Source organism: Nerophis lumbriciformis, linkage group LG15, assembly GCF_033978685.3.
Source record: "Nerophis lumbriciformis linkage group LG15, RoL_Nlum_v2.1, whole genome shotgun sequence".
Classification (NCBI taxonomy): Eukaryota; Metazoa; Chordata; class Actinopteri; order Syngnathiformes; family Syngnathidae; genus Nerophis; species Nerophis lumbriciformis.
In genome coordinates, this window is record NC_084562.2 from 36,810,199 (window position 1) to 36,837,006 (window position 26,808).

A 26,808-nucleotide genomic window follows, 5' to 3' on the forward strand; every position below is an offset into this window, starting at 1 on the left:
TGAAGTCACAAGTCATTGATGTTAAAGTCTAAGTCGAGTTGCAAGTCTTTTTACATTTTGTCAAGTCGAGTCTAAAGTCATCAAATTCATGACTCGAGTCTGACTCGAGTCCAAGTCATGTGACTCGAGTCCACACCTCTGGTATATGCTATTACTTTTATTTGGAACAATTACAGTATGCCATGTTAATCCTGGTTTGGTTGAATTTCCCTAGGGAGCGAGACTCATTGTTTAATTTGAGTCATTTTGTCTTCAACAGTAAAGTGTAGAAGTGTTTTACGTGGCTTACTTCGTTTGCAGTTGGTTCCACGGTAGCCAGGAGCACACACACATGTGCCGTCCTCTGGGGAGCACGAGCCTCCATTTGCACAAGTGCAGCTATAAGAACAGTTGGGTCCCCAATGTCCGTCATCACACACACTGTCACAGTGGACACCTGTGGACAAACACACGTAGTGCTGGGTTTGACACTGAAATTATCGCTTACAAGTCATTTGGATTGTATACTCATTACAACATTTTTTTAGGGCGATGGGTGGAATGTATTCCAGTGAACCTTGGGCGAGACGGGAGTACAACCAAGACTTTTTGCCAGTCAGTCACACCGTTATCAATAATCTAATTCAGATTTAGTTGACTAGTTATTACCTTCGCCAGGAAGATATGTAATCGTTGCCTTTGGTTTGCCTGTCTGTTATCCATCCATCCATCCATCTTCTTCCGCTTATCCGAGGTCGGGTCGCGGGGGCAGCAGCCTAAGCAGGGAAGCCCAGACTTCCCTCTCCCCAGCCACTTCGTCCAGCTCCTCCCGGGGGATCCCGAGGCGTTCCCAGGCCAGCCGGGAGACATAGTCTTCCCAACGTGTCCTGGGTCTTCCTCGTGGCCTCCTACCGGTCGGACATGCCCTAAACACCTCCTTAGGGAGGCGCTCGGGTGGCATCCTGACCAGATGCCCGAACCACCTCATCTGGCTCCTCTCGATGCGGAGGAGCAGCGGCTTTACTTTGAGCTCCCCCCGGATGACAGAGCTTCTCACCCTATCTCTAAGGGAGAGCCCCGCCACCCGGCGGAGGAAACTCATTTCGGCCGCTTGTACCCGTGATCTTGTCCTTTCGGTCATAACCCAAAGCTCATGACCATAGGTGAGGATGGGAACGTAGATCGACCGGTAAATTGAGAGCTTTGCCTTCCGGCTCAGCTCCTTCTTCACCACAACGGATCGATACAGCGTCCGCATTACTGAAGACGCCGCACCGATCCGCCTGTCGATCTCACGATCCACTCTTCCCTCACTCGTGAACAAGACTCCGAGGTACTTGAACTCCTCCACTTGGGGCAAGATCTCCTCCCCAACCCGGAGATGGCACTCCACCCTTTTCCGGGAGAGAACCATGGACTCGGACTTGGAGGTGCTGATTGCCTGTCTGTTATTTTGTTAATAAAATTATGGGCATGAAAAGTTCAGGAAATGTCCGAAACGGGATAAGGAACAACTGATTAAATTTTGGTCCTCAATCGGATCACCTTATGTTGTACCTTAGGTTTACATTTCTTTGGGTGCGTATGGTAGCGACCCCACAGAGACAAAGACAGAGCGTGACTGACAAGAGCTTCTTCCAATACTGCTATAGATAGCTACAAAGTTATGGGCACATTTGGATTAAAAATTCAGGAAATGCCAGAAATGGGATAAAGAACACGTCGCCATTCGACAGGTCATATATTTTGTGTTAGTTATCGTTTTCCTTATATTTGAGGTCTCTTTCTGTTAGCAACTTGTTGAGCTGCAGTTTTTCCCAGTGCTTTCCGTGTGTTCCTAGCGGCACATCATCCCATCGCAGACATGCGACCAGAACGTAAAACAAGTAATTACATTTTAGGGTGATTCTGATCACAATCTGGAGTCAGGACTCTTTTACTATTGGAGGTAGTGTCTGGTGGTGGTTTGCGCTCTCTGAGTGTTTTTCTAGTTCTTTTTGCATTAGCATATTGAATCATTTTCGTTCAGATAAAACTTGCGTGAGACTGATACTCTATCATAGCACAAAAGATATGTTGACAGACGGAATTGTATGCACCTAATCAGAGACACAGGGGAGTACAAATGTGTCAAGGAGAGATAAAGCCTAGGGGGAAGCGACAGATACACAAATCTTGTCAAACCTCTCACATATTATCAAACACTGACTAGTTGGTAATGCAATATACAGGTAAAAGCCAGTAAATTAGAATATTTTGAAAAACTTGATTTATTTCAGTAATTGCATTCAAAAGGTGTAACTTGTACATTATATTTATTCATTGCACACAGACTGATGCATTCAAATGTTTATTTCATTTAATTTTGATGATTTGAAGTGGCAACAAATGAAAATCCAAAATTCCGTGTGTCGCAAAATTAGAATATTACTTAAGGCTAATACAAAAAAGGGATTTTTAGAAATGTTGGCCAACTGAAAAGTATGAAAATGAAAAATATGAGCATGTACAATACTCAATACTTGGTTGGAGCTCCTTTTGCCTCAATTACTGCGTTAATGCGACGTGGCATGGAATCGATGAGTTTCTGGCACTGCTTAGGTGTTATGAGAGCCCAGGTTGCTCTGATAGTGGCCTTCAACTCTTCTGCGTTTTTGGGTCTGGCATTCTGCATCTTCCTTTTCACAATACCCCACAGATTTTCTATGGGGCTAAGGTCAGGGGAGTTGGCGGGCCAATTTAGAACAGAAATACCATGGTCCGTAAACCAGGCACGGGTAGATTTTGCGCTGTGTGCAGGCGCCAAGTCCTGTTGGAACTTGAAATCTCCATCTCCATAGAGCAGGTCAGCAGCAGGAAGCATGAAGTGCTCTAAAACTTGCTGGTAGACGGCTGCGTTGACCCTGGATCTCAGGAAACAGAGTGGACCGACACCAGCAGATGACATGGCACCCCAAACCATCACTGATGGTGGAAACTTTACACTAGACTTCAGGCAACGTGGATCCTGTGCCTCTCCTGTCTTCCTCCAGACTCTGGGACCTCGATTTCCAAAGGAAATGCAAAATTTGCATGGTTGGGTGATGGTTTGGGGTGCCATGTCATCTGCTGGTGTCGGTCCACTCTGTTTCCTGAGATCCAGGGTCAACGCAGCCGTCTACCAGCAAGTTTTAGAGCACTTCATGCTTCCTGCTGCTGACCTGCTCTATGGAGATGGAGATTTCAAGTTCCAACAGGACTTGGCGCCTGCACACAGCGCAAAATCTACCCGTGCCTGGTTTACGGACCATGGTATTTCTGTTCTAAATTGGCCCGCCAACTCCCCTGACCTTAGCCCCATAGAAAATCTGTGGGGTATTGTGAAAAGGAAGATGCAGAATGCCAGACCCAAAAACGCAGAAGAGTTGAAGGCCACTATCAGAGCAACCTGGGCTCTCATAACACCTGAGCAGTGCCAGAAACTCATCGACTCCATGCCACGCCGCATTAACGCAGTAATTGAGGCAAAAGGAGCTCCAACCAAGTATTGAGTATTGTACATGCTCATATTTTTCATTTTCATACTTTTCAGTTGGCCAACATTTCTAAAAATCCCTTTTTTGTATTAGCCTTAAGTAATATTCTAATTTTGTGACACACGGAATTTTGGATTTTCATTTGTTGCCACTTCAAATCATCAAAATTAAATGAAATAAACATTTGAATGCATCAGTCTGTGTGCACTGAATAAATATAATGTACAAGTTACACCTTTTGAATGCAATTACTGAAATAAATCAAGTTTTTCAAAATATTCTAATTTACTGGCTTTTACCTGTATAACAATGTCATGTGGATGTGGTTGAGAAATACCTTTAGGATTAAAATAACTTATATCGTGAAAGAGTTTTAAGGATTTAAAATCCACGCATATGGATATAAAATCATTAAAACATTTCTAAGTATACTTATATTTTCTGGGGCTTAAAATGATTGGAACAAATGTAAATATAACCATAGATTTGATTGGTTAGATGAAAATATTTGTTAGAGAATGACCGCTTGATGGACATCATTGGAGATGTTTTGCAAGGTCTTTACTGCCAGTATGAGGCAGAAAGTGAACATTTAGGAAATGTTTTTTTGGGATGTTTTTAGATGGTTTTTGAAATCGGTAAAATGTCGGGCAGAAACATTCCAGCTAGTCATACACGCAGCAACATCTCTGAAAGTCTGAGTGTTTTTCAGCTCTGTTGAATCTTTTCACTGGATTGTATTACATCTGGTCAACAAAGAGATTCAATGTGCTTTTATGGCCATGGTCTCCTTGTATACAAACACGTATTGTAGGACTTTAATCATTGATTTATTGTTCATTATTCCCACATAGCAGTAGTGTGTGTATGTTGTGTCAAGTTCATTTTAGTGTGGTGCGGGTTGTTGCTTTCATTACTCAAAATATATTTCCTGCATTGAACTTGATGTCATGTTGACATACAGCCATGTCAAAAGTAGATCAATCAATCAATCAATCAATGTTTATTTATATAGCCCTAAATCACAAGTGTCTCAAAGGGCTGCACAAGCCACAACGACATCCTCGGTATATCCCACATAAGGGCAAGGAAAAACTCACCCCAGTGGGACGTCGATGTGAATGACTATGAGAAACCTTGGAGAGGACCGCATATGTGGGTAACCCCCCCCCTCTAGGGAGACCGAATGCAATGGATGTCGAGTGGGTCTAACATAATATTGTGAGAGTCCAGTCCATAGTGGATCCAGCATAACAGTAAGAGTCCAGTCCACAGTGGGGTCAGCAGGAAACCATCCCGAGCGGAGACGGGTCAGCAGGCTAGAGATGTTCCCAACCGATATACAGGCGAGCGGTCCACCCCGGGTCCCGACCCCGGACAGCCAGCACCCCATCCATGGCCACCGGATCTGTGTGTCTCCCCTTCCACAAGGGATAGGGGGGAGCAGAGGAGAACAGAAAAGAAACGGCAGATCAACTGGTCTAAGAAAAGGGAGGCTATTCAAAGGCTAGAGTATACAAATGAGTTTTGAGATGGGACTTAAATGTTTCTACTGAGGTAGCATCTCTAACTGTTACCGGGAGGGCATTCCATAGTACTGGAGCCCGAATAGAAAACGCTCTACAGCCCGCAGACTTTTTTTGGGCTCTGGGAATCACTAATAAGCCGGAGTTCTTCGAACGCAGATTTCTTGCCGGGACATATGGTACAATACAATCGGCAAGATAGGCTGGAGCTAGACCGTGTAGTATTTTATACGTAAGTAGTAAAACCTTAAAGTCGCATCTTAAGTGCACAGGAAGCCAGTGCAGGTGAGCCAGTATAGGCGTAATATGATCAAACTTTCTTGTTCTTGTCAAAAGTCTAGCAGCCGCATTTTGTACCAACTGTAATCTTTTAATGCTAGACATAGGGAGACCCGAAAATAATACGTTACAGTAATCGAGACGAGACGTAACGAACGCATGAATAATGATCTCAGCGTCGCTAGTGGACAAAATGGAACGAATTTTAGCGATATTACGGAGATGAAAGAAGGCCGTTTTAGTAACACTCTTAATGTGTGACTCAAAGGAGAGAGTTGGGTCGAAGATAATACCCAGATTCTTTACTGAGTCGCTTTGTGTAATTGTTTGGTTGTCAAATGCCACGTTACGTCAAACATATTGGTAACGGCGTTGTAAAATAGATAAAAGTAATTAGATTACTCGTTAGTAGTAAAATTATATAGCGCCGTTATTCTGAACACCTTTTATAAGTGTATTCCAATATGTTGGGGCCACATTTCCAGGTGGTCCGTGGAGGGATAAGAATGGGTCTTTTGTCTCTTGAATGACGCACTTTGACTCTGGAGTGCATTTGAAGTGGGTTTAAGGTTTTTTTTTTACAAGACACGATGCCAAACGAAAGGGATAAATATGATGAAGGGATAACAAGATGAAATATAATAGTAATAGTAAAGTAAAGCGGTAAACTAATAGTGTGGCACTCCAAACATATCCTCTCCTCTATTCTCACTCACAGGTGCATGTGATCTCCTTAAATCAGGCATATGAGCACCCTTTCAGAAAAAAAGAGGAAAATTGAGGGGGGAAAAAGAGGAACATTTTTTATCAGCGACAAAGTGCTGCCACACAAACCCCGAAAGAAAATTTTGAAAATCAGGACAATTCCTGCAATTGGGTGCATTTTATGCATTATATTGTACCTTTAGATTTATCCTCATCTACTAACCTATTTTGGCTGTCTTTTTGACACTTAAATGTTTCATGTGATGTACCACACCATTTTTTTGTGTGTGGATAATTTACTAACATCAGCTGAGATAGGCTCCAGCAACCCCCCGCGACCCCAACAGGGACAAGCGGTAGAAAATGGATGAATGGATATTATAATTGAAAATGTCATGTAAAATTCCATAACATGCATTCAAAGAACTCAGAAAAGGTTTCACATTTGGCAACTCTATATTGTAGCCACGCTCCCTCGAGTAATATACTTCCGGTTTTGTGACCTCTGTTTACAATCCGTCATGTCATAAATTAGGTCAGTTTCCCAATTGTTAGGTTTAAGGTGTTTACATGCGCTGCGAGAACTAGCGTATGCCATTTACATGTGAAGTAGGGGTCAGTAGCAGAAAACCATCCATCCATCCATCCATCTTCTTCCGCTTATCCGAGGTCGGGTCGCGGGGGCAGCAGCCTAAGCAGGGAAGCCCAGACTTCCCTCTCCCCAGCCACTTCGTCCAGCTCTTCCTGTGGGACCCCGAGGCGTTCCCAGGCCAGCCGGGAGACATAGTCTTCCCAACGTGTCCTGGGTCTTCCCCGCGGCCTCCTACCGGTCGGACGTGCCCTAAACACCTCCCTAGGGAGGCGTTCGGGTGGCATCCTGACCAGATGCCCGAACCACCTCATCTGGCTCCTCTCGATGTGGAGGAGCAGCGGCTTTACTTTGAGCTCCTCCAGGATGGCAGAGCTTCTCACCCTATCTCTAAGGGAGAGCCCCGCCACCCGCCGGAGGAAACTCGTTTCGGCCGCTTGTACCCGTGATCTTGTCCTTTCGGTCATAACCCAAAGCTCATGACCATAGGTGAGGATGGGAACGTAGATCGACCGGTAAATTGAGAGCTTTGCCTTCCGGCTCAGCTCCTTCTTCACCACAACGGATCGATATAGCGTCCGCATTACTGAAGACGCCGCACCGATCTGCCTGTCGATCTCACGATCCACTCTTCCCTCACTCGTGAACAAGACTCCGAGGTACTTGAACTCCTCCACTTGGGGCAAGATCTCCTCCCCAACCCGGAGATGGCACTCCACCCTTTTCCGGGCGAGAACCATGGACTCGGACTTGGAGGTGCTGATTCTCATCCCAGTCGCTTCACACTCGGCTGCGAACCGATCCAGTGAGAGCTGAAGATCCTGGCCAGATGAAGCCATCAGGACCACATCATCTGCAAAAAGCAGAGACCTAATCCTGCAGCCACCAAACCAGATCCCCTCAACGCCTTGACTGCGCCTAGAAATTCTGTCCATAAAAGTTATGAACAGAATCGGTGACAAAGGGCAGCCTTGGCGGAGTCCAACCCTCACTGGAAACGTGTCCGACTTACTGCCGGCAATGCGGACCAAGCTCTGGCACTGAGCATACAGGGAGCGGACTGCCACAATCAGACAGTCCGATACCCCATACTCTCAGAGCACTCCCCACAGGACTTCCCGAGGGACACGGTCGAATGCCTTCTCCAAGTCTACAAAACACATGTAGACTGGTTGGGCAAACTCCCATGCACCCTCAAGGACCCTGCCGAGAGTATAGAGCTGGTCCACAGTTCCACGACCAGGACGAAAACCACACTGTTCCTCCTGAATCCGAGGTTCGACTATCCGGCGTAGCCTCCTCTCCAGTACACCTGAATAGACCTTAACGGGAAGGCTGAGGAGTGTGATCCCACGATAGTTAGAGCACACCCTCCGGTTCCCCTTCTTAAAGAGAGGAACCACCACCCCGGTCTGCCAATCCAGAGGTACCGCCCCCGATGTCCACGCGATGCTGCAGAGTCTTGTCAACCAAGACAGCCCCACAGCATCCAGAGCCTTAAGGAACTCCGGGTGGATCTCATCTACCCCCGGGGCCTTGCCACCGAGGAGCTTTTTAACTACCTCAGCAACCTCAGCCCCAGAAATAGGAGAGCCCACCACAGACTCCCCAGGCACTGCTTCCTCATAGGAAGATGTGTTGGTGGGATTGAGGAGGTCTTCGAAGTATTCCCTCCACCGATCCACAACATCCGCAGTCGAGGTCAGCAGAACACCATCCTCGCCATACACGGTGTTGATAGTGCACTGCTTCCCCTTCCTGAGGCGGCGGATGGTGGTCCAGTATTGCTTCGAAGCCATCCGGAAGTCGTTTTCCATGGCTTCCCCGAACTCCTCCCATGTCCGAGTTTTTGCCTCTGCGACCGCTGAAGCCGCACACCGCTTGGCCTGTCGGTACCTGTCCGCTGCCTCGGGAGTCCTATGAGCCAAAAGAACCCGATAGGACTCCTTCTTCAGCTTGACGGCATCCCTCACCGCCGGTGTCCACCAACGGGTTCTAGGATTACCGCCGCGACAAGCACCAACTACCTTGCGGCCACAGCTCCAATCAGCCGCCTCGACAATAGAGGCGCGGAACATGGTCCATTCGGACTCAATGTCCAGCACCTCCCTCGTGACATGTTCAAAGTTCTTCCGGAGGTGGGAATTGAAACTCTCTCTGACAGGAGACTCTGCCAGACGTTCCCAGCAAACCCTCACAATGCGTTTGGGCCTGCCAGGTCTGTCCGGCATCCTCCCCCACCATCGCAGCCAACTCACCACCAGGTGGTGATCGGTAGAAAGCTCCGCCCCTCTCTTCACCCGAGTGTCCAAAACATGAGGCCGCAAATCCGATGACACAACTACAAAGTCGATCATGGAACTGCGGCCTAGGGTGTCCTGGTGCCAAGTGCACGTATGGACACCCTTATGTTTGAACATGGTGTTCGCTATGGACAATATCATTTTGTTGTGTATAATGGTTGGATGCTTCAGGCCACACGTTGAATAGGAGATACTCTTATGGCATTCCTTGCTGATTTGTCCTTTACATACAGCCAAAACAAAAACAATTCTCCTATAAGAAGTCCATCTTCTCTGTATGCGCCATCCTCTCCAACTGTGCACACACCTCCAGTGTGTGTCCTTCCCAGAGTAGGGCTGTGTCCTAGGTTTGTTCATATTTTTATTGGGTGTAGATGGGTCCTATATGTTTCCAAACACGCGGTCAGTAAGGATCTTTACTTGTTTCTCCACAAAATGTGTGATGTCGATAAACATTGCTCTCCTCTTTGTTCCCTGTGCAGGTCACAGACATGACTCCTCCATTTGGCCCTCATGGTGTATGGTAATTTATTTGTAATGTCCAGCATGTTTGATGGTATGTCCATTAGGGCAGCAACGATTAGTCGACATTGTCGACAAATGTTGACAAGTATATTTGTCGCTGACAATGGTATTTGTCGACAATAGTCGTGACGTCATCACTCGTGTTTTTTTGAGCGGAAGCGGGTCAGACTGCCACTCGCAAAAAACATTGTCAGTGAGAAAATGTAAGCTTATTTTTATTAAAAACATGAATACCTTACTCATTCTGCAAAGCGGACGTTGTTTTTATGGCAGTACATCTGTGACACGCCAGCATTTAAAGCGGAGGCTTGATGTTAATGAAATTAAACAATGGATGTCTGCTAACTTCTTGCAACTCAACGCCAAGAAAACGGAAATGCTGATTATCGGTCCTGCTAAACACCGACATTTATTTAATAATACCACCTTAACATTTGACAACCAAACAATTACACAAGGCGAATCAGTAAAGAATCTGGGTATTATCTTCGACCCAACTCTCTCGTTTGAATCACACATTAAGAGTGTTACTAAAACGGCCTTCTTTCATCTCCGTAATATTGCTAAAATTCGTTCTATTTTATCCACTAGCGACGCTGAGATCATTATTCATGCGTTCGTTACGTCTCGTCTCGACTACTGTAACGTATTATTTTCGGGTCTCCCTATGTCTAGCATTAAAAAATTACAGTTGGTACAAAATGCGGCTGCTAGACTTTTGACAAGAACAAGAAAGTTTGATCATATTACGCCTATACTGGCTCACCTGCACTGGCTTCCTGTGCACTTAAGAAGTGACTTTAAGGTTTTACTACTTACGTATAAAATACTACACGGTCTAGCTCCGTCCTATCTTGTCGATTGCATTGTACCATATGTCCCGGCAAGAAATCTGCGTTCAAAGAACTCCGGCTTATCAGTGATTCCCAGAGCCCAAAAAAAGTCTGCGGGCTATAGAGCGTTTTCTATTCGGGCTCCAGTACTATGGAATGCCCTCCCGGTAACAATTAGAGATGCTACCTCAGTAGAAGCATTTAAGTCCCATCTTAAAACTCATTTGTATACTCTAGCCTTTAAATAGCCCCCCTGTTAGACCAGTTGATCTGCCGTTTCTTTTCTTTTCTCCTCTGCTCCCCTTTTCCTTGAGGGGGGGGGGGCACAGGTCCGGTGGCCATGGATGAAGTGCTGGCTGTCCAGAGTCGGGACCCGGGGTGGACCGCTCGCCTGTGCATCGGCTGGGAACATCTCTACGCTGCTGACCCGTCTCCGCTCGGGATGGTGTCCTGCTGGCCCCACTATGGACTGGACTCTTACTATTATGTTGGATCCACTATGGACTGGACTCTCACAATATTATGTCAGACCCACTCGACATCCATTGCTTTCGGTCTCCCCTAGAGGGGGGGGGTTACCCACATATGCGGTCCTCTCCAAGGTTTCTCATAGTCATTCACATCGACGTCCCACTGGGGTGAGTTTTTCCTTGCCCGTATGTGGGCTTTGTACCGAGGATGTCGTTGTGGCTTGTGCAGCCCTTTGAGACACTTGTGATTTAGGGCTATATAAATAAAGATTGATTGATTGATTGATGTTGGACATCTGGAGGGAGGACGCGGTCTCAGCCTCAGTAAGAGTGTTAGCTTCAGTGTTGGGTTAGTTACTGAAAACCAGTAACTAGTTACAGTTACTAGTTACTTTATTTCAAAAGTAACTCAGTTACTTACACCAAAAAGTAATGCGTTACTGTGAAAAGTAACTATTTAGTTACTTCTTTTTCCCCCCTTTTTTTTAAAGGCTCCCATTAATGCCCTTTTAGCCTTCATTTCAGTACTGTTATTGCACTGGAGAATAATACAATCTGTTGATCAACTTGACATGCATTTGCATTACTGAACTCTGCTAAGCAATGTGGTCTACATACAACACACAGAGACAAAGATATGTTTCAAAGGGCCAATTTATTTCAGGCCAGAACAAATTGACAAAACTATTTTAAATAGCGGCAACATAATGGCACTTTAACTTTAAGTAGATAGGATCTTTGATCCTAGACACAACTTACATTTAAATAACATTTTCTTTTCCTTGTGCTCGACTAAAGAAAAGTAGTGAGAATGTTAAGACACTCGACTTCTGGCTTCACCATGATGTCTTGTTAGTTGTTATGAGAGTAGCGTATGTGTGTGTGTGTGGCCCTTTAAGATATGACAGCATGTGAGGTGAGTGACGTCAGCGAATGAGTGGGCGAGAGAAGTGAGGGAGCGGCGACAGTGAGTGCGTGCAGGTGCTCTAGCTTGGTGGATGGCTGCGTCCAATAAAGTCACAAAGTTGCAACAAACCGCCGGCCTCGTCATTCACCCTCAGCTGTAAAGACCCACTTCCGGGTAAAGTGAAGCTTGTTAGCCCCGAAGTACATAGGCCCTGGAGGAACGTCTCCCCTGCGCCCCTCAAGTACGGTCTGGGAGCCCCCGCGCCCCCACCCACACAAAGCACGTCTCTTCTTTTCCACGCAGCGCTGCAATAAAACACACTCAGATCTTCTGTTTCTATCCGATACTACATAAAAAATAACGTAAAATAACGCACTAACGCATCATGTAGTAACAGTAACTGAGTTATTGAATATAAAAAGATGAAATATAATAGCAAAGTAAAGCGGTAAACAAATAGTGTGGCACCCTAAACATATCCTCCCCTCGAGCCTCACTCACAGGTGTATGTGCTCTCTTTAAATACCTAACAATCCACACACTGACTTGTCCACACACCCACTTATACCCATGTGACCTACAACTCCTGACACCAAAAGACCCGTCCACACACTCTGCTCCTCAAACCCCTAATTCTGTCTCCTACACAGTAATTGTTGTCTACTTTAATTGAAATGTGAGATGCTCTATCATTTAAAAAAAAAGCGAACATTTTTTGCCCATCCATCCATCCATCTTCTTCCGCTTATCCGAGGTCGGGTCACAGGGGCAGCAGCCTAAGCAGGGAAGCCCAGACTTTCCTCTCCCCAGCCACTTCGTCCAGCTCTTCCCGAGGGATCCCGAGGCGTTCCCAGGCCAGCCGGGAGACATAGTCTTCCCAACGTGTCCTGGGTCTTCCCCGTGGCCTCCTACCGGTTGGACATGCCCTAAACACCTCCCGAGGGAGGCGTTCGGGTGGCATCCTGACCAGATGCCCGAACCACCTCATCTGGCTCCTCTCGATGTGGAGGAGCAGTGGCTTTACTTTGAGCTCCCCCCGGATGGCAGAGCTTCTCACCCTGTCTCTAAGGGAGAGCCCCGCCACCCGGCGGAGGAAACTCATTTCGGCCGCTTGTACCCGTGATCTTGTCCTTTCGGTCATAACCCAAAGCTCATGACCATAGGTGAGGATGGGAACGTAGATCGACCGGTGAATTAAGAGCTTTGCCTTCCGGCTCAGCTCCTTCACCACAACGGATCGATACAGCGTCCGCATTACTGAAGACGCCGCACCGATCCGCCTGTCCATCTCACGATCCACTTTTCCCTCACTCGTGAACAAGACTCCTAGGTACTTGAACTCCTCCACTTGGGGCAGGGTCTCCTCCCCAACCCGGAGATGGCACTCCACCCATTTCCAGGCGAGAACCATGGACTCGGACTTGGAGGTGCTGATTCTCATCCCAGTCGCTTCACACACGGCTGCGAACCGATCCAGTGAGAGCTGAAGATCCTGGCCAGATGAAGCCATCAGGACCACATCATCTGCAAAAAGCAGAGACCTAATCCTGCAGCCACCAACCCGGATCCCCTCAACGCCTTGACTGCGCCTAGAAATTCTGTCCATAAAAGTTATGAACAGAATCGGTGACAAAGGGCAGCCTTGGCGGAGTCCAACCCTCACTGGAAATGTGTCCGACTTACTGCCGGCAATGCGGACCAAGCTCTGACACTGATCGTACAGGGAGCGGACAGCCACAATCAGACAGTCCGATACCCCATACTCTCTGAGCACCCCCCACAGGACCTCCCGAGGGACACGGTCAAATGCCTTCTCCAAGTCCACAAAGCACATGTAGACTGGTTGGGCAAATCCCCATGCACCCTCAAGGACCCTGCCGAGAATATAGAGCTGGTCCACAGTTCCACGACCAGGACAAAAACCACACTGTTCCTCCTGAATCCGAGGTTCGACTATCCAGCGTAGCCTCCTCTCCAGTACACCTGAATAGACCTTACCGGGAAGGCTGAGGAGTGTGATCCCACGATAGTTGGAACACACCCTCCGGTTCCACTTCTTAAAGAGAGGAACCACCACCGGCCCCGGTCTGCCAATCCAGAGGTACCGCCCCCGATGTCCACGCGATGCTGCAGAGTCTTGTCAACCAAGACAGCCCCACAGCATCCAGAGCCTTAAGGAACTCCGGGCGGGTCTCATCCACCCCCGGGGCCTTGCCACCGAGGAGCTTTTTAACTACCTCAGCAAACTCAGCCCCAGAAATAGGAGAGCCCACCACAGATCCCCCAGGCACATAGGAAGACGTGTCGGTGGGATTGAGGAGGTCTTCGAAGTATTCCCTTCACCGATCCACAACATCCGCAGTCGAGGTCAGCAGAACACCATCCATGCCTCTCCAGGTTTCACTGTCGTTGCCAACATGAGCGTTGAAATCACCCAGTAGGACAAGGGAATCACCCGAGGGAGCACTCTCAAGTACTCCCTCGAGTGAATCCAAAAAGGGTGGGTACTCTGAGCTGCTGTTTGGTGCGTAAGCGCAAACAACAGTCAGGACCTGTCCCCCCACCAGAAGGCGGAGGGAAGCTACCCTCTCGTCCACTCGGTTAAACTCCAACATCCAGGCTCTGAGCCGGGGGGCAATAAGAATTGCCACCCCAGCCCGTTGCCTCTCACTACTGGCAACGCCAGAGTGGAAGAGAGTCCAGCCCATCTCGAGAGAAATGGTTCCAGAGCCCTTGCTGTGCATCCGAAGTGAGTCCGACTATATCTAGCCGGAACTTCTCCACCTCGCGCACTAGCTCAGGCTCCTTCTCCCCCAGCGAGGTGACGTTCCACGTCCCAAGAGCTAGCTTCTGTAGCCGAGGATCGGACCGCCAAGTGCCCTGCTTTCAGTTGCTTCCCAGCTCACATTGCACCCTACCTCTATGGCCCCTGCTATGGGTGGTGAGCCCATTGGAGGGGGGACCCACGTTGCCTCTTTGGTCTGTACCCGGCCACCAGACGCTCGCCATCGTGCCCCAACTACGGGCCTGGCTCCAGAGGGGGGCCCCGGTGACCCGCGTCCGGGCGAGGGAAATCTGAGTCTCGGTTTTGTATTTCCATAGAAGTCTTCGAACTGCTCTTTGTCTGATCCCTCACCTAGGACCTGTTTGTCTTGGGAGACCCTACCAGGGGACAACATAGCTCCTAACTAAGTAACGCCACATTGAATTTACATTGTGGAGGGGGAAAAAAACACCCCTGGTGTAATATTTGGTCCAGCCCCTGCATCTGCTGATTGAGAGGCGAGCTAGCTAAAGACAATGAGCCAAAACCCCAAGCTCTTTGCTCACCGTCTAGCGCAGACTCCTCATGTTTAGGCACATGCCTAAACTGGCATCCGTTACATTAGTACTGAGGTACTAGACCTGCATTTACTTGCCATAAGATTGATAGGAAATAATGTTGTAACATTAACCTCTACCCCACAGTTTCAAATATTATTTGCATATGTGAAACCTATGCCAGTTTTAAATATACAACCATTCAAATTCCTCATGTCCTAAGCTTTTTGGCCTTTTGATCATTTGCTGAAGTGTCTCTATCTTTCATCAGTCTTACATCGGTGGGTCTTAAGAAAGCGTCTAAATGGGACAGTATGGAGCCTGCAGTGCCCATGAGAATCAAAGTATTTGAATTCATATTTACACATGCACATGGACACAAGAAAGGACAAGACAGGAAGAGTGTGCAAATAGAGTATTTCTTCATCTTCCCTCTGTAGCTTGGCATATCGGTAGCTCATTAGAAACTTGCTTTGACGTAGATTATGCATGAGAATTTGATAGTAAGGTGTCGAGGGGCCATTAAAAGTCAATTAACAAAGTGCATTCGAGTCATACAGTGCAGGCAAACTGTGTTGTTCAGGTTAAAACCCAGTTGAAGATTGGAAAGTGGAGGCCTAGATGAGATACTGATCAGAACAAGGCAACTTCACTACAGTATATTATCATACTGTTGTGCACTGCTTTTTGTTAACATGCAGGAATGCAAATTAACATACATACTAATACTTTTGATCCATGTCACCTCATGTGGTAGTAGTGATGATTAAAGTAAAAGAGTCAACAAAATCTCAATTATCTTGACATAGTATTTACTAATGCACTGCGTCCCATTTTATTTTGATTCAATTAGCATAATTGTGTTACAAAAGTAAGAAAAAAAAAATCCTTTCCAAATATGTCCTTTATTTTTCGAGTTTATTAGAATAAAAAAAAATGATGCATTTGCATAAAACAAAAAATGTTGCATAAAATATCACTCGTGTAAAAAGAGTGAAGCACAGTTTCAACATCTGGAAAATAACATAAGTTAATGAGTATCCTCTTGAATAAATATGCATTATCTATTTGTACAGTATAAATACTTGAAGATTTAATTTGGCAATGGATTACATTATGCAAAATGTGTTATGGAGAACTAGAGAGCCTGCAACATGGTTTTCTTTCTTTTGTTCTCATACAGAGGGTAGCATTTGTACATTCGACAACACATATTTGACCTCCTTACTTACTAGAAATACAGCAGAACCTCTAAAGTTCTCCACAATGAAACTTTTATTAAAGGGGAACATTATCACCAGACCTATGTAAGCGTCAATATACAGGTAAAAGCCAGTAAATTAGAATATTTTGAAAAACTTGATTTATTTCAGTAATTGCATTCAAAAGGTGTAACTTGTACATTATATTTATTCATTGCACACAGACTGATGCATTCAAATGTTTATTTCTTTTAATTTTGATGATTTGAAGTGGCAACAAATGAAAATTCAAAATTCCGTGTGTCACAAAATTAGAATATTGTGTAAGGCTAATACAAAAAAGGGATTTTTAGAAATGTTGGCCAACTGAAAAGTATGAAAATGAAAAATATGAGCATGTACAATACTCAATACTTGGTTGGAGCTCCTTTTGCCTCAATTACTGCGTTAATGCGGCGTGGCATGGAGTCGATGAGTTTCTGGCACTGCTCAGGTGTTATGAGAGCCCAGGTTGCTCTGATAGTGGCCTTCAACTCTTCTGCGTTTTTGGGTCTGGCATTCTGCATCTTCCTTTTCACAATACCCCACAGATTTTCTATGGGGCTAAGGTCAGGGGAGTTGGCGGGCCAATTTAGAACAGAAATACCATGGTCCGTAAACCAGGCATGGGTAGATTTTGCGCTGTGTGCAGGCGCCAAGTCCTGTTGGAACTTGAAATCTCCATCTCCATAGAGCAGGTCAGCAGCAGGAAGCATGAAGTGCTCTACAACTTGCTGGTAGACGGCTGCGTTGACCCTGGATCTCAGGAAACAGAGTGGACCGACACCAGCAGATGACATGGCACCCCAAACCATCACTGATGGTGGAAACTTTACACTAGACTTCAGGCAACGTGGATCCTGTGCCTCTCCTGTCTTCCTCCAGACTCTGGGACCTCGATTTCCAAAGGAAATGCAAAATTTGCATGGTTGAGTGATGGTTTGGGGTGCCATGTCATCTGCTGGTGTCGGTCCACTCTGTTTCCTGAGATCCAGGGTCAACGCAGCCGTCTACCAGCAAGTTTTAGAGCACTTCATGCTTCCTGCTGCTGACCTGCTCTATGGAGATGGAGATTTCAAGTTCCAACAGGACTTGGCGCTTGCACACAGCGCAAAATCTACCCGTGCCTGGTTTACGGACCATGGTATTTCTGTTCTAAATTGGCCCGCCAACTCCCCTGACCTTAGCCCCATAGAAAATCTGCGGGGTATTGTGAAAAGGAAGATGCAGAATGCCAGACCCAAAAACGCAGAAGAGTTGAAGGCCACTATCAGAGCAACCTGGGCTCTCATAACACCTGAGCAGTGCCAGAAACTCATCGACTCCATGCCACGCCGCATTAACGCAGTAATTGAGGCAAAAGGAGCTCCAACCAAGTATTGAGTATTGTACATGCTCATATTTTTCATTTTCATACTTTTCAGTTGGCCAACATTTCTAAAAATCCCTTTTTTGTATTAGCCTTAAGTAATATTCTAATTTTGTGACACATGGAATTTTGGATTTTCATTTGTTGCCACTTCAAATCATCAAAATTAAATGAAATAAACATTTGAATGCATCAGTCTGTGTGCAATGAATAAATATAATGTACAAGTTACACCTTTTGAATGCAATTACTGAAATAAATCACGTTTTTCAAAATATTCTAATTTACTGGCTTTTACCTGTATACCTTGATGTTGCAGAAAAAAGACCATATATTTTTTTAACCGATTTCCAAACTCTAAATGGGTGAATTTTGGCGAATTAAACGCCTTTCTATTATTGGCTCTCGGAGCGATGACGTCACAACGTGACGTCACATCGGGAAGCAATCCGCCATTTTCTCAAACACATTACAAACACCGAGTCAATTCAGCTCTGTTATTTTCCGTTTTTTTCGACTGTTTTCCGTACCTTGGAGACATCATGCCTCGTTGGTGTGTTGTCGGAGGGTGTAACAACACGAACAGGACGGATTCAAGTTGCACCAGTGGCCCAAAGATGCGAAAGTGGCAAGAAATTGGACGTTTGTTCCGCACACTTTACCGACGAAAGATATGCTACGACAGAGATGGCAAGAATGTGTGGATATCCTGCGAAAACTCAAAGCAGATGCATTTCCAACGATAATGTCAAAGAAATCTGCCGCCAGACCCCAATTGAATCTGCCGGAGTGTGTGAGCAATTCAGGGACAAAGGAACCTCGGTAGCACGGCAAGCAATGGCGGCAGTTTGTTCCCGCAGACAAGCGAGCTAAACCCCCTGGATGTCTTGGCTCACACCGTCCCTTATGCCACCGAAGATGATCAAGAGAAGAATATCGACCCTAGCTTCCCTGGCCTGCTGACATCAACTCCAAAACTGGACAGATCAGCTTTCAGGAAAAGAGCGCGGATGAGGGTATGTCTACAGAATATATTAATTGATGAAAACTGGGCTGTCTGCACTCTCAAAGTGCATGTTGTTGCCAAATGTATTTCATATGCTGTAAACCTAGTTCATAGTTGTTAGTTTCCTTTAATGCCAAACAAACACATACCAATCGTTGGTTAGAAGGCGATCGCCGAATTCGTCCTCGCTTTCTCCCGTGTCGCTGGCTGTCGTGTCGTTTTCGTCGGTTTCGCTTGCATACGGTTCAAACCGATGTGGCTCAATAGCTTCAGTTTATTCTTCAATTTCGTTTTCGCGACCTGCCTCCACACTACAACCATCCGTTTCAATACATGCGTAATCTGTTGAATCGCTTAAGCCGCTGAAATCCGATTCTGAATCCGAGCTAATGTCGCTATAGCTTGCTGTTCTATGCGCCATGTTTGTTTGTGTTGGCATCACTATGTGACGTCACAGGAAAATGGACGGGTGTATATAACGATGGTTAAAATCAGGCACTTTGAAGCTTTTTTTAGGGATATTGCGTGATGGGTAAAATTTTGAAAAAAACTTCGAAAAATAAAATAAGCCACTGGGAACTGATTTTTAATGGTTTTAACCCTTCTGAAAATGTGATAATGTTCCCCTTCAATTAATGTGTAATGTTTGTTAACATCTTACGTTGTCATACAAGTGTACAGTAAGACAAGCAATATATCACTTAAGTGAGCCCTTTGGCCACATAGTCAAACTTTTTTACCTGAGGGCCACATACCAAAAAAAAATCATAAAATGGGTAAAAAAGATAGAATTTGTTCTGTGAGAGGAGACTGTGGATGACGCTTTTTCCAAATTATGGGAACAATAATAATGTAGAAAATGTATCAAAGTAGCACCGGCACTCTTCAATTTACTGCAAGCGGCTCTTGCTAGAACAAGTTTTAGCACCCCTGACTTATAATAACAGTAATAATAGTAACATCAGTGATGGTAGCGTCACTTACCTGTCCAACCTGCAACACAGCGACAGAAGCCGGTAACTGGATCGCAGCCATCAGCATTGGCACAATCACATCTCTCGTTGCAGTCCAAGCCATAGGATCCCTCCTGTAAGGAGGAAAACTCATTTTGTCAATCACAAATATGCAATTCGATACCATTTTTCATCATCCATCCATCCATTTGCTACCGCTTGACGTCGCGGTCAAGATAGCTGTCAAGATAGCAGATATTAACAAAATCAATCACTTGTGCAAAATTCCAGTTTCATTGGGGCTGAATGCGGGGTACACGCTGGACAAGTCACCACCTCATCACAGGGCCAACACAGATAGACAGACAACATTCACACACTAGGTAATGTAGTGTTGCCAATCAACCTATCCCCAGGTGCATGTCTTTGGAGGTGGGAGGAAGCCGGAGTACCCGGAGGGAACCCACACAGTCACAAGGAGAACATTCAAACTCCACACAAAAAGACCCCAAGCCCGGGGATCGAACCCAGGACCTTCGTATTGTGAGGCACACATACTAACCCCTGTTTCACCATGCTGCCCCCATTCTTCATCAGTTTAACTTGATCCTTCCTTCCTCTTCTAACTGTTAGCGTGTTAACATGCTAATGTTATCATGCCAGTCTTTTAACTAATTTTGTAAGTGTACACCTAAGAGTTATATATTATGTTTTCAACGCTTTTTTGTTAATTTTGCAGGTATCATATACTTTATTATTGACTTTGTCTTGCTAGCATGCTAACATTACCATGCTATCACGAAGCATGCTAACATTTTTACAATTTTGCACAAGTGTTTGATTTTGTTAATGTCTGCTGTTAACATTAGCTTATTAACATTTTAGCCATTGGTTACATGTTTTACGTTTCATTCATTCAACAATAGAAGAGTTATATTATGCTTCAGTATAGCTTCATCTCTTCAACATTCCTACATCAATTCCACTTATTCCGACCTTTATTCAACATTCCACCAGCATTTCAGTTTAGCTTTTCAGCATTCACACACAATTTCTACTGGAATTGATTCATCTAAATTTCAATTAATAAACACATTGAGTTTGTAAAGGTCATTTGAACCAAGGTTCCCCAAACTACCGGCCCACCAGTGCCCACAATCTGGCCCGAGGTACGTCCCAAGTTAAAAAAAAGTTGTATTTTTTTGTCTGTCCTTTACAGCCGTTTAGGCAAATCATGTTGTTGATGTAAATGCTCATATCTGCTGTACAAATGTACTTTACAAAACAGAAGTGTAGGATATTTCTCTTGTTGCCTTATTTGTATTTGACCTTTATTAAATGTATATACAGGTAAAAGCCAGTAAATTAGAATATTTTGAAAAACTTGATTTATTTCAGTAATTGCATTCAAAAGGTGTAACTTGTACATTATATTTATTCATTGCACACAGACTGATGCATTCAAATGTTTATTTCATTTCATTTTGATGATTTGAAGTGGCAACAAATGAAAGTCCAAAATTCCGTGTGTCACAAAATTAGAATATTACTTAAGGCTAATACAAAAAAGGGATTTTTAGAAATGTTGGCCAACTGAAAAGTATGAAAATGAAAAATATGAGCATGTACAATACTCAATACTTGGTTGGAGCTCCTTTTGCCTCAATTACTGCGTTAATGCGGCGTGGCATGGAGTCGAAGAGTTTCTGGCACTGCTCAGGTGTTATGAGAGCCCAGGTTGCTCTGATAGTGGCCTTCAACTCTTCTGCGTTTTTGGGTCTGGCATTCTGCATCTTCCTTTTCACAATACCCCACAGATTTTCTATGGGGCTAAGGTCAGGGGAGTTGGCGGGCCAATTTAGAACAGAAATACCATGGTCCGTAAACCAGGCACGGGTAGATTTTGCGCTGTGTGCAGGCGCCAAGTCCTGTTGGAACTTGAAATCTCCATCTCCATAGAGCAGGTCAGCAGCAGGAAGCATGAAGTGCTCTAAAACTTGCTGGTAGACGGCTGCGTTGACCCTGGATCTCAGGAAACAGAGTGGACCGACACCAGCAGATGACATGGCACCCCAAACCATCACCCAACCATGCAAATTTTGCATTTCCTTTGGAAATCGAGGTCCCAGAGTCTGGAGGAAGACAGGAGAGGCACAGGATCCACGTTGCCTGAAGTCTAGTGTAAAGTTTCCACCATCAGTGATGGTTTGGGGTGCCATGTCATCTGCTGGTGTCGGTCCACTCTGTTTCCTGAGATCCAGGGTCAACGCAGCCGTCTACCAGCAAGTTTTAGAGCACTTCATGCTTCCTGCTGCTGACCTGCTCTATGGAGATGGAGATTTCAAGTTCCAACAGGACTTGGCGCCTGCACACAGCGCAAAATCTACCCGTGCCTGGTTTACGGACCATGGGATTTCTGTTCTAAATTGGCCCGCCAACTCCCCTGACCTTAGCCCCATAGAAAATCTGTGGGGTATTGTGAAAAGGAAGATGCAGAATGCCAGACCCAAAAACGCAGAAGAGTTGAAGGCCACTATCAGAGCAACCTGGGCTCTCATAACACCTGAGCAGTGCCAGAAACTCATCGACTCCATGCCACGCCGCATTAACGCAGTAATTGAGGCAAAAGGAGCTCCAACCAAGTATTGAGTATTGTACATGCTCATATTTTTCATTTTCATACTTTTCAGTTGGCCAACATTTCTAAAAATCCCTTTTTTGTATTAGCCTTAAGTAATATTCTAATTTTGTGACACACGGAATTTTGGATTTTCATTTGTTGCCACTTCAAATCATCAAAATTAAATGAAATAAACATTTGAATGCATCAGTCTGTGTGCAATGAATAAATATAATGTACAAGTTACACCTTTTGAATGCAATTACTGAAATAAATCAAGTTTTTCAAAATATTCTAATTTACTGGCTTTTACCTGTATATATATTTAGTGTTTGATGCAGCCGGACCAGAGAGGGAACTCGTGGGGACAAGAGGGGCAAAAGACGACAACAACTAAAAACAAAACAAAAAAACCCACAAACACACACACAAAAAAAACAAAAACATATATGTATATATATCTTCTTCCGCTTATCTGAAGTCGGGCCACGGGGGCAGCAGCCCAAGCAGAGAACTCTAGACTTCCCTCTCCCCAGTCACTTCGTTCAGCTTCTCCCGGGAGATCCCGAGGCGTTCCCAGGCCTTAATCTTCTTAACATGTCCTGGGTCTTCTCCGTGGCCTTCTACCAGTCGGACGTGCCTTAACCTCCCTAGGGAGGCGTCCGGGGAGCATCCTGACCAGGTGTCCAAACCACCTCATCTGCCTCCTCTCGATGTGGAGGAGCAGCAACTTTACTTTGAGCTCCCCCCAATGACAAAGTTTTTCATTCTATCTCTAAGGGAGAGACCCGCCACCCGACGGAGGAAACTCATTTTGGCCGCTTGTACCCGTGATCTTGCCCTTTTGGTCCCAACCCAAAGCTAAAAACCATTGGTGAGGATGGGAACATAGATCAAGCGGTAAATTGAGAGCTTTGCCTTCCAGCTCAGCTCCTTCTTCACCACGACAGATCGATGCAAGGTTCGATCGTAGGATTCTGATTTGGTCTACCACTTGTCCCCATTGAGGTCTTGGGTGAGATGGAGCCTATGCCAGTCGACTTCAAACAAAAGGTAGGGTACACCCTGTACTAGTCTCCAGTCAATCCAGGGTTTATATAAACAAACAAAGCAATGGAGTTTCATTTTAGAGAGAAAAATAGAGAACTAACATGACACGGTATGTCACAAAAATCATCTCTCCAGCCAGGAGAGCAGGAGCAGGTTCCATTGACAGGGTCACAGGCTGCCCCATTAGCACACGAACATGTCTGATTGCAGTTCAAACCCCAGTTTCCGCTGGAGCACGGAATTGAGCAGTCCACCCCCTGCCAACCTGGACACAGACACAGACTGACCATTAGTTAACTTGTTTGGTTTGTGAGCTTTTAAAAAACATGTTTCTTCATTAGATTTGTCTTGACCAATGATGGTTTGTAAAACAGGATGACATGCAAAAATAGCTATTCCAATTTAAAGGTATTAATTAAATGGAGAGGTGAAGAATGCCAGGTTTTTGGAAGGTGACTAAAAGCCGCCATCTAATTGGTTACTGTTGGTTTGGCGCTCCACAGACACATGTCAGTTGCTCAGAATAAAAGTATGTTTTGTCTAATTTAGTTGTAAACAATTTATTACCATCATTATATCAAAAGAATTAGTGAACTGAGTTTCCCTTTCATTCCCATTAAATGTTTTGAACTATCATTTAGCCATCCATCCATCCATCTTCTTCCGCTTATCCGAGGTCGGGTCGCGGGGGCAGCAGCCTAAGCAGGGAAGCCCAGACTTCCCTCTCCCCAGCCACTTCGTCCAGCTCTTCCTGTGGGACCCCGAGGCGTTCCCAGGCCAGCCGAGAGACATAGTCTACCCAACGTGTCCTGGGTCTTCCCCGCGGCCTCCTACCGGTCGGACGTGCCCTAAACACCTCCCTAGGGAGGCGTTCGGGTGGCATCCTAACCAGATGCCCGAACCACCTCATCTGGCTCCTCTCGATGTGGAGGAGCAGCGGCTTTACTTTGAGCTCCTCCCGGATGGCAGAGCTTCTCACCCTATCTCTAAGGGAGAGCCCCACCACCCGGCGGAGGAAACTCATTTCGGCCGCTTGTACCCGTGATCTTGTCCTTTCGGTCATAACCCAAAGCTCATGACCATAGGTGAGGATGGGAACGTAGATCGACCGGTAAATTGAGAGCTTTGCTTTCCGGCTCAGCTCCTTCTTCACCACAACGGATCGATACAGCGTCCGCATTACTGAAGACGCCGCACCGATCCGCCTGTCGATCTCACGATCCACTCTTCCCTCACTCGTGAACAAGACTCCGAGGTACTTGAACTCCTCCACTTGGGGCAAGATCTCCTCCCCAACCCGGAGATGGCACTCCACCCTTTTCCGGGCGAGAACCATGGACTCGGACTTGGAGGTGCTGATTCTCATCCCAGTCGCTTCACACTCAGCTGCGAACCGATCCAGTGAGAGCTGAAGATCCTGGCCAGATGAAGCCATCAGGACCACATCATCTGCAAAAAGCAGAGACCTAATCCTGCAGCCACCAAACCAGATCCCCTCAACGCCTTGACTGCGCCTAGAAATTCTGTCCATAAAAGTTATGAACAGAATCGGTGACAAAGGGCAGCCTTGGCGGAGTCCAACCCTCACTGGAAACGTGTCCGACTTACTACCGGCAATGCGGACCAGGCTCTGGCACTGATCATACAGGGAGCGGACTGCCACAATCAGACAGTCCGACACCCCATACTCTCTGAGCACTCCCCACAGGACTTCCCGAGGGACACGGTCGAATGCCTTCTCCAAGTCCACAAAACACATGTAGACTGGTTGGGCAAACTCCCATGCACCTTCAAGGACCCTGCGGAGAGTATAGAACTGGTCCACAGTTCCACGACCAGGACGAAAACCACACTGTTCCTCCTGAATCTGAGGTTCGACTATCCGGCATAGCCTCCTCTCCAGTACACCTGAATAGACCTTACCGGGAAGGCTGAGGAGTGTGATCCCACGATAGTTAGAACACACCCTCCGGTTCCCCTTCTTAAAGAGAGGAACCACCACCCCGGTCTGCCAATCCAGTGGAACCGCCCCCGATGTCCACGCGATGGACATAGCCTTAATTACATTAATACCCCATGACATGACAATGAAATACATTAACATTTCTAATTCATTTGCAAAATGTACAAATGTTCAACAGACTGACAATTTCGGTAGATATTGACCGTTTGTAATTTTTGTTGTGTTGAGTGATTACATTTTTCTGTAATCATGAGTTAATCTATAAACTAAATCTAATTTTGAATTAGAGGTTGATAAGTTTGAGTGTATGCAATATAAAGTCATGTAAATTGTTTGTATTAATTAATTAATATCATTTTTGCGTGTGATGTAATGCAATGCAACCACTTCAACAATGCAAAGTGTGGCAGGATGTGGGTGACAGTGTACAGCAAGTAGTGGACACAGAGAGAGAGATCAGAAAGTATAAGAAAAAGTGTCTACATTTGATTATTTACAATCCGAAGAGGTATTATGTGGAAGGGAGGGTGTTAGTTTAGGGTTGTAGTTGCCTGGAGGTGTTCTTCTAGTGCGGTTTTGAAGGAGGATAGATATGCCCCTTATTTTACACCTGTTGGGAGTGCATTCCATATTGAAGTGGCATAGAAAGAGAATGAGTTAAGACCTTTGTTAGTTCGGAATCTGGGTTTAACGTGATTAGCAGAGGTGTGGACTCGAGTCACATGACTTGGACTCGAGTCAGACTCGAGTCATGAATTTGATGACTTTAGACTCGACTTGACAAAATGTAAAAAGACTTGCAACTCGACTTAGACTTTAACATCAATGACTTGTGACTTCACTTGGACTTGAGCCTTTTGAATTGACATGACTTGACATGACTTGATACTTTCCCCAAAACCCAAAGATGAAAAAGTTATTCGGGAGCGCTCCGTATTTTTCATTGTGTACTTGTCTATCAGCGTTGCGTGTGTCAGCTGGTGTGCTGTCAGTACAACAGCCAATCAAATTAGATCTACTTTGTTTTCATCACACAGCATTCATCCAATCAAATTGCAGGACAACCAACGAAGAAGACATGTCCAAACCACACGCCAGTGAACAAAAAATGATGCCTAAAATAATTTTGTTTGGGTATAAAAATTACGAGGTGGTCAACACAAAACGGTTTGCAGCATGCAACACATGTGGTTCGAAAATTACCGATGGAGAGGCAACTACTTCCAACTTCGTCCGGCATTTGAAGTTGCACAAAGAACGGTAAGTTTTGAATGTAAGATAACGTTTATTGGCTAAGTAACGTGACTTTTATTTGCTGTGTAGTTAAATCAGTGAGGCTGTAAACTCACTGCTAACGTTATAACGTTATTGCAAACACGGGAATCTGTTGCAGTTCACTACCTTATTCATACTTTTTGTTCAGTGATTTTTTTAAGCAGGGTTACGTTAGTCAATATATCACACGTAACGTTAGACGGCGGTCAGCAGCACCGCGTATTTTAGCCACCTAAAAAAAAGACAAAAATAGTAAAATAAAGGTCAGTTAAAATGTATACTATATATGAATATGTGTACCGTTTTAGCTAGCTTTCTGACATACTGTTGGTTGTTTACCTCAGTGGTCCCCAACCACCGGGCCGCGGCCCGGTACTGG

The 26,808-nt window shown here is 45.5% G+C and overlaps 1 protein-coding gene across 1 annotated transcript in view; it reads right to left on the reverse strand.

Annotated features, from left to right (window-relative positions):
- Positions 1-26,808, reverse strand: part of LOC133616089 (multiple epidermal growth factor-like domains protein 10) — a 572,792-nt gene that overhangs the window by 96,003 nt on the left and 449,981 nt on the right. Inside the window, exons 13-15 of the mRNA XM_061975174.2 lie at positions 23,293-23,456; positions 19,553-19,655; positions 290-436 (exon numbers count right to left, since the gene is read on the reverse strand). Coding sequence (XP_061831158.1) covers positions 290-436; positions 19,553-19,655; positions 23,293-23,456 — 414 coding nt within the window. The remainder of the gene's footprint in view (positions 1-289; positions 437-19,552; positions 19,656-23,292; positions 23,457-26,808) is intronic.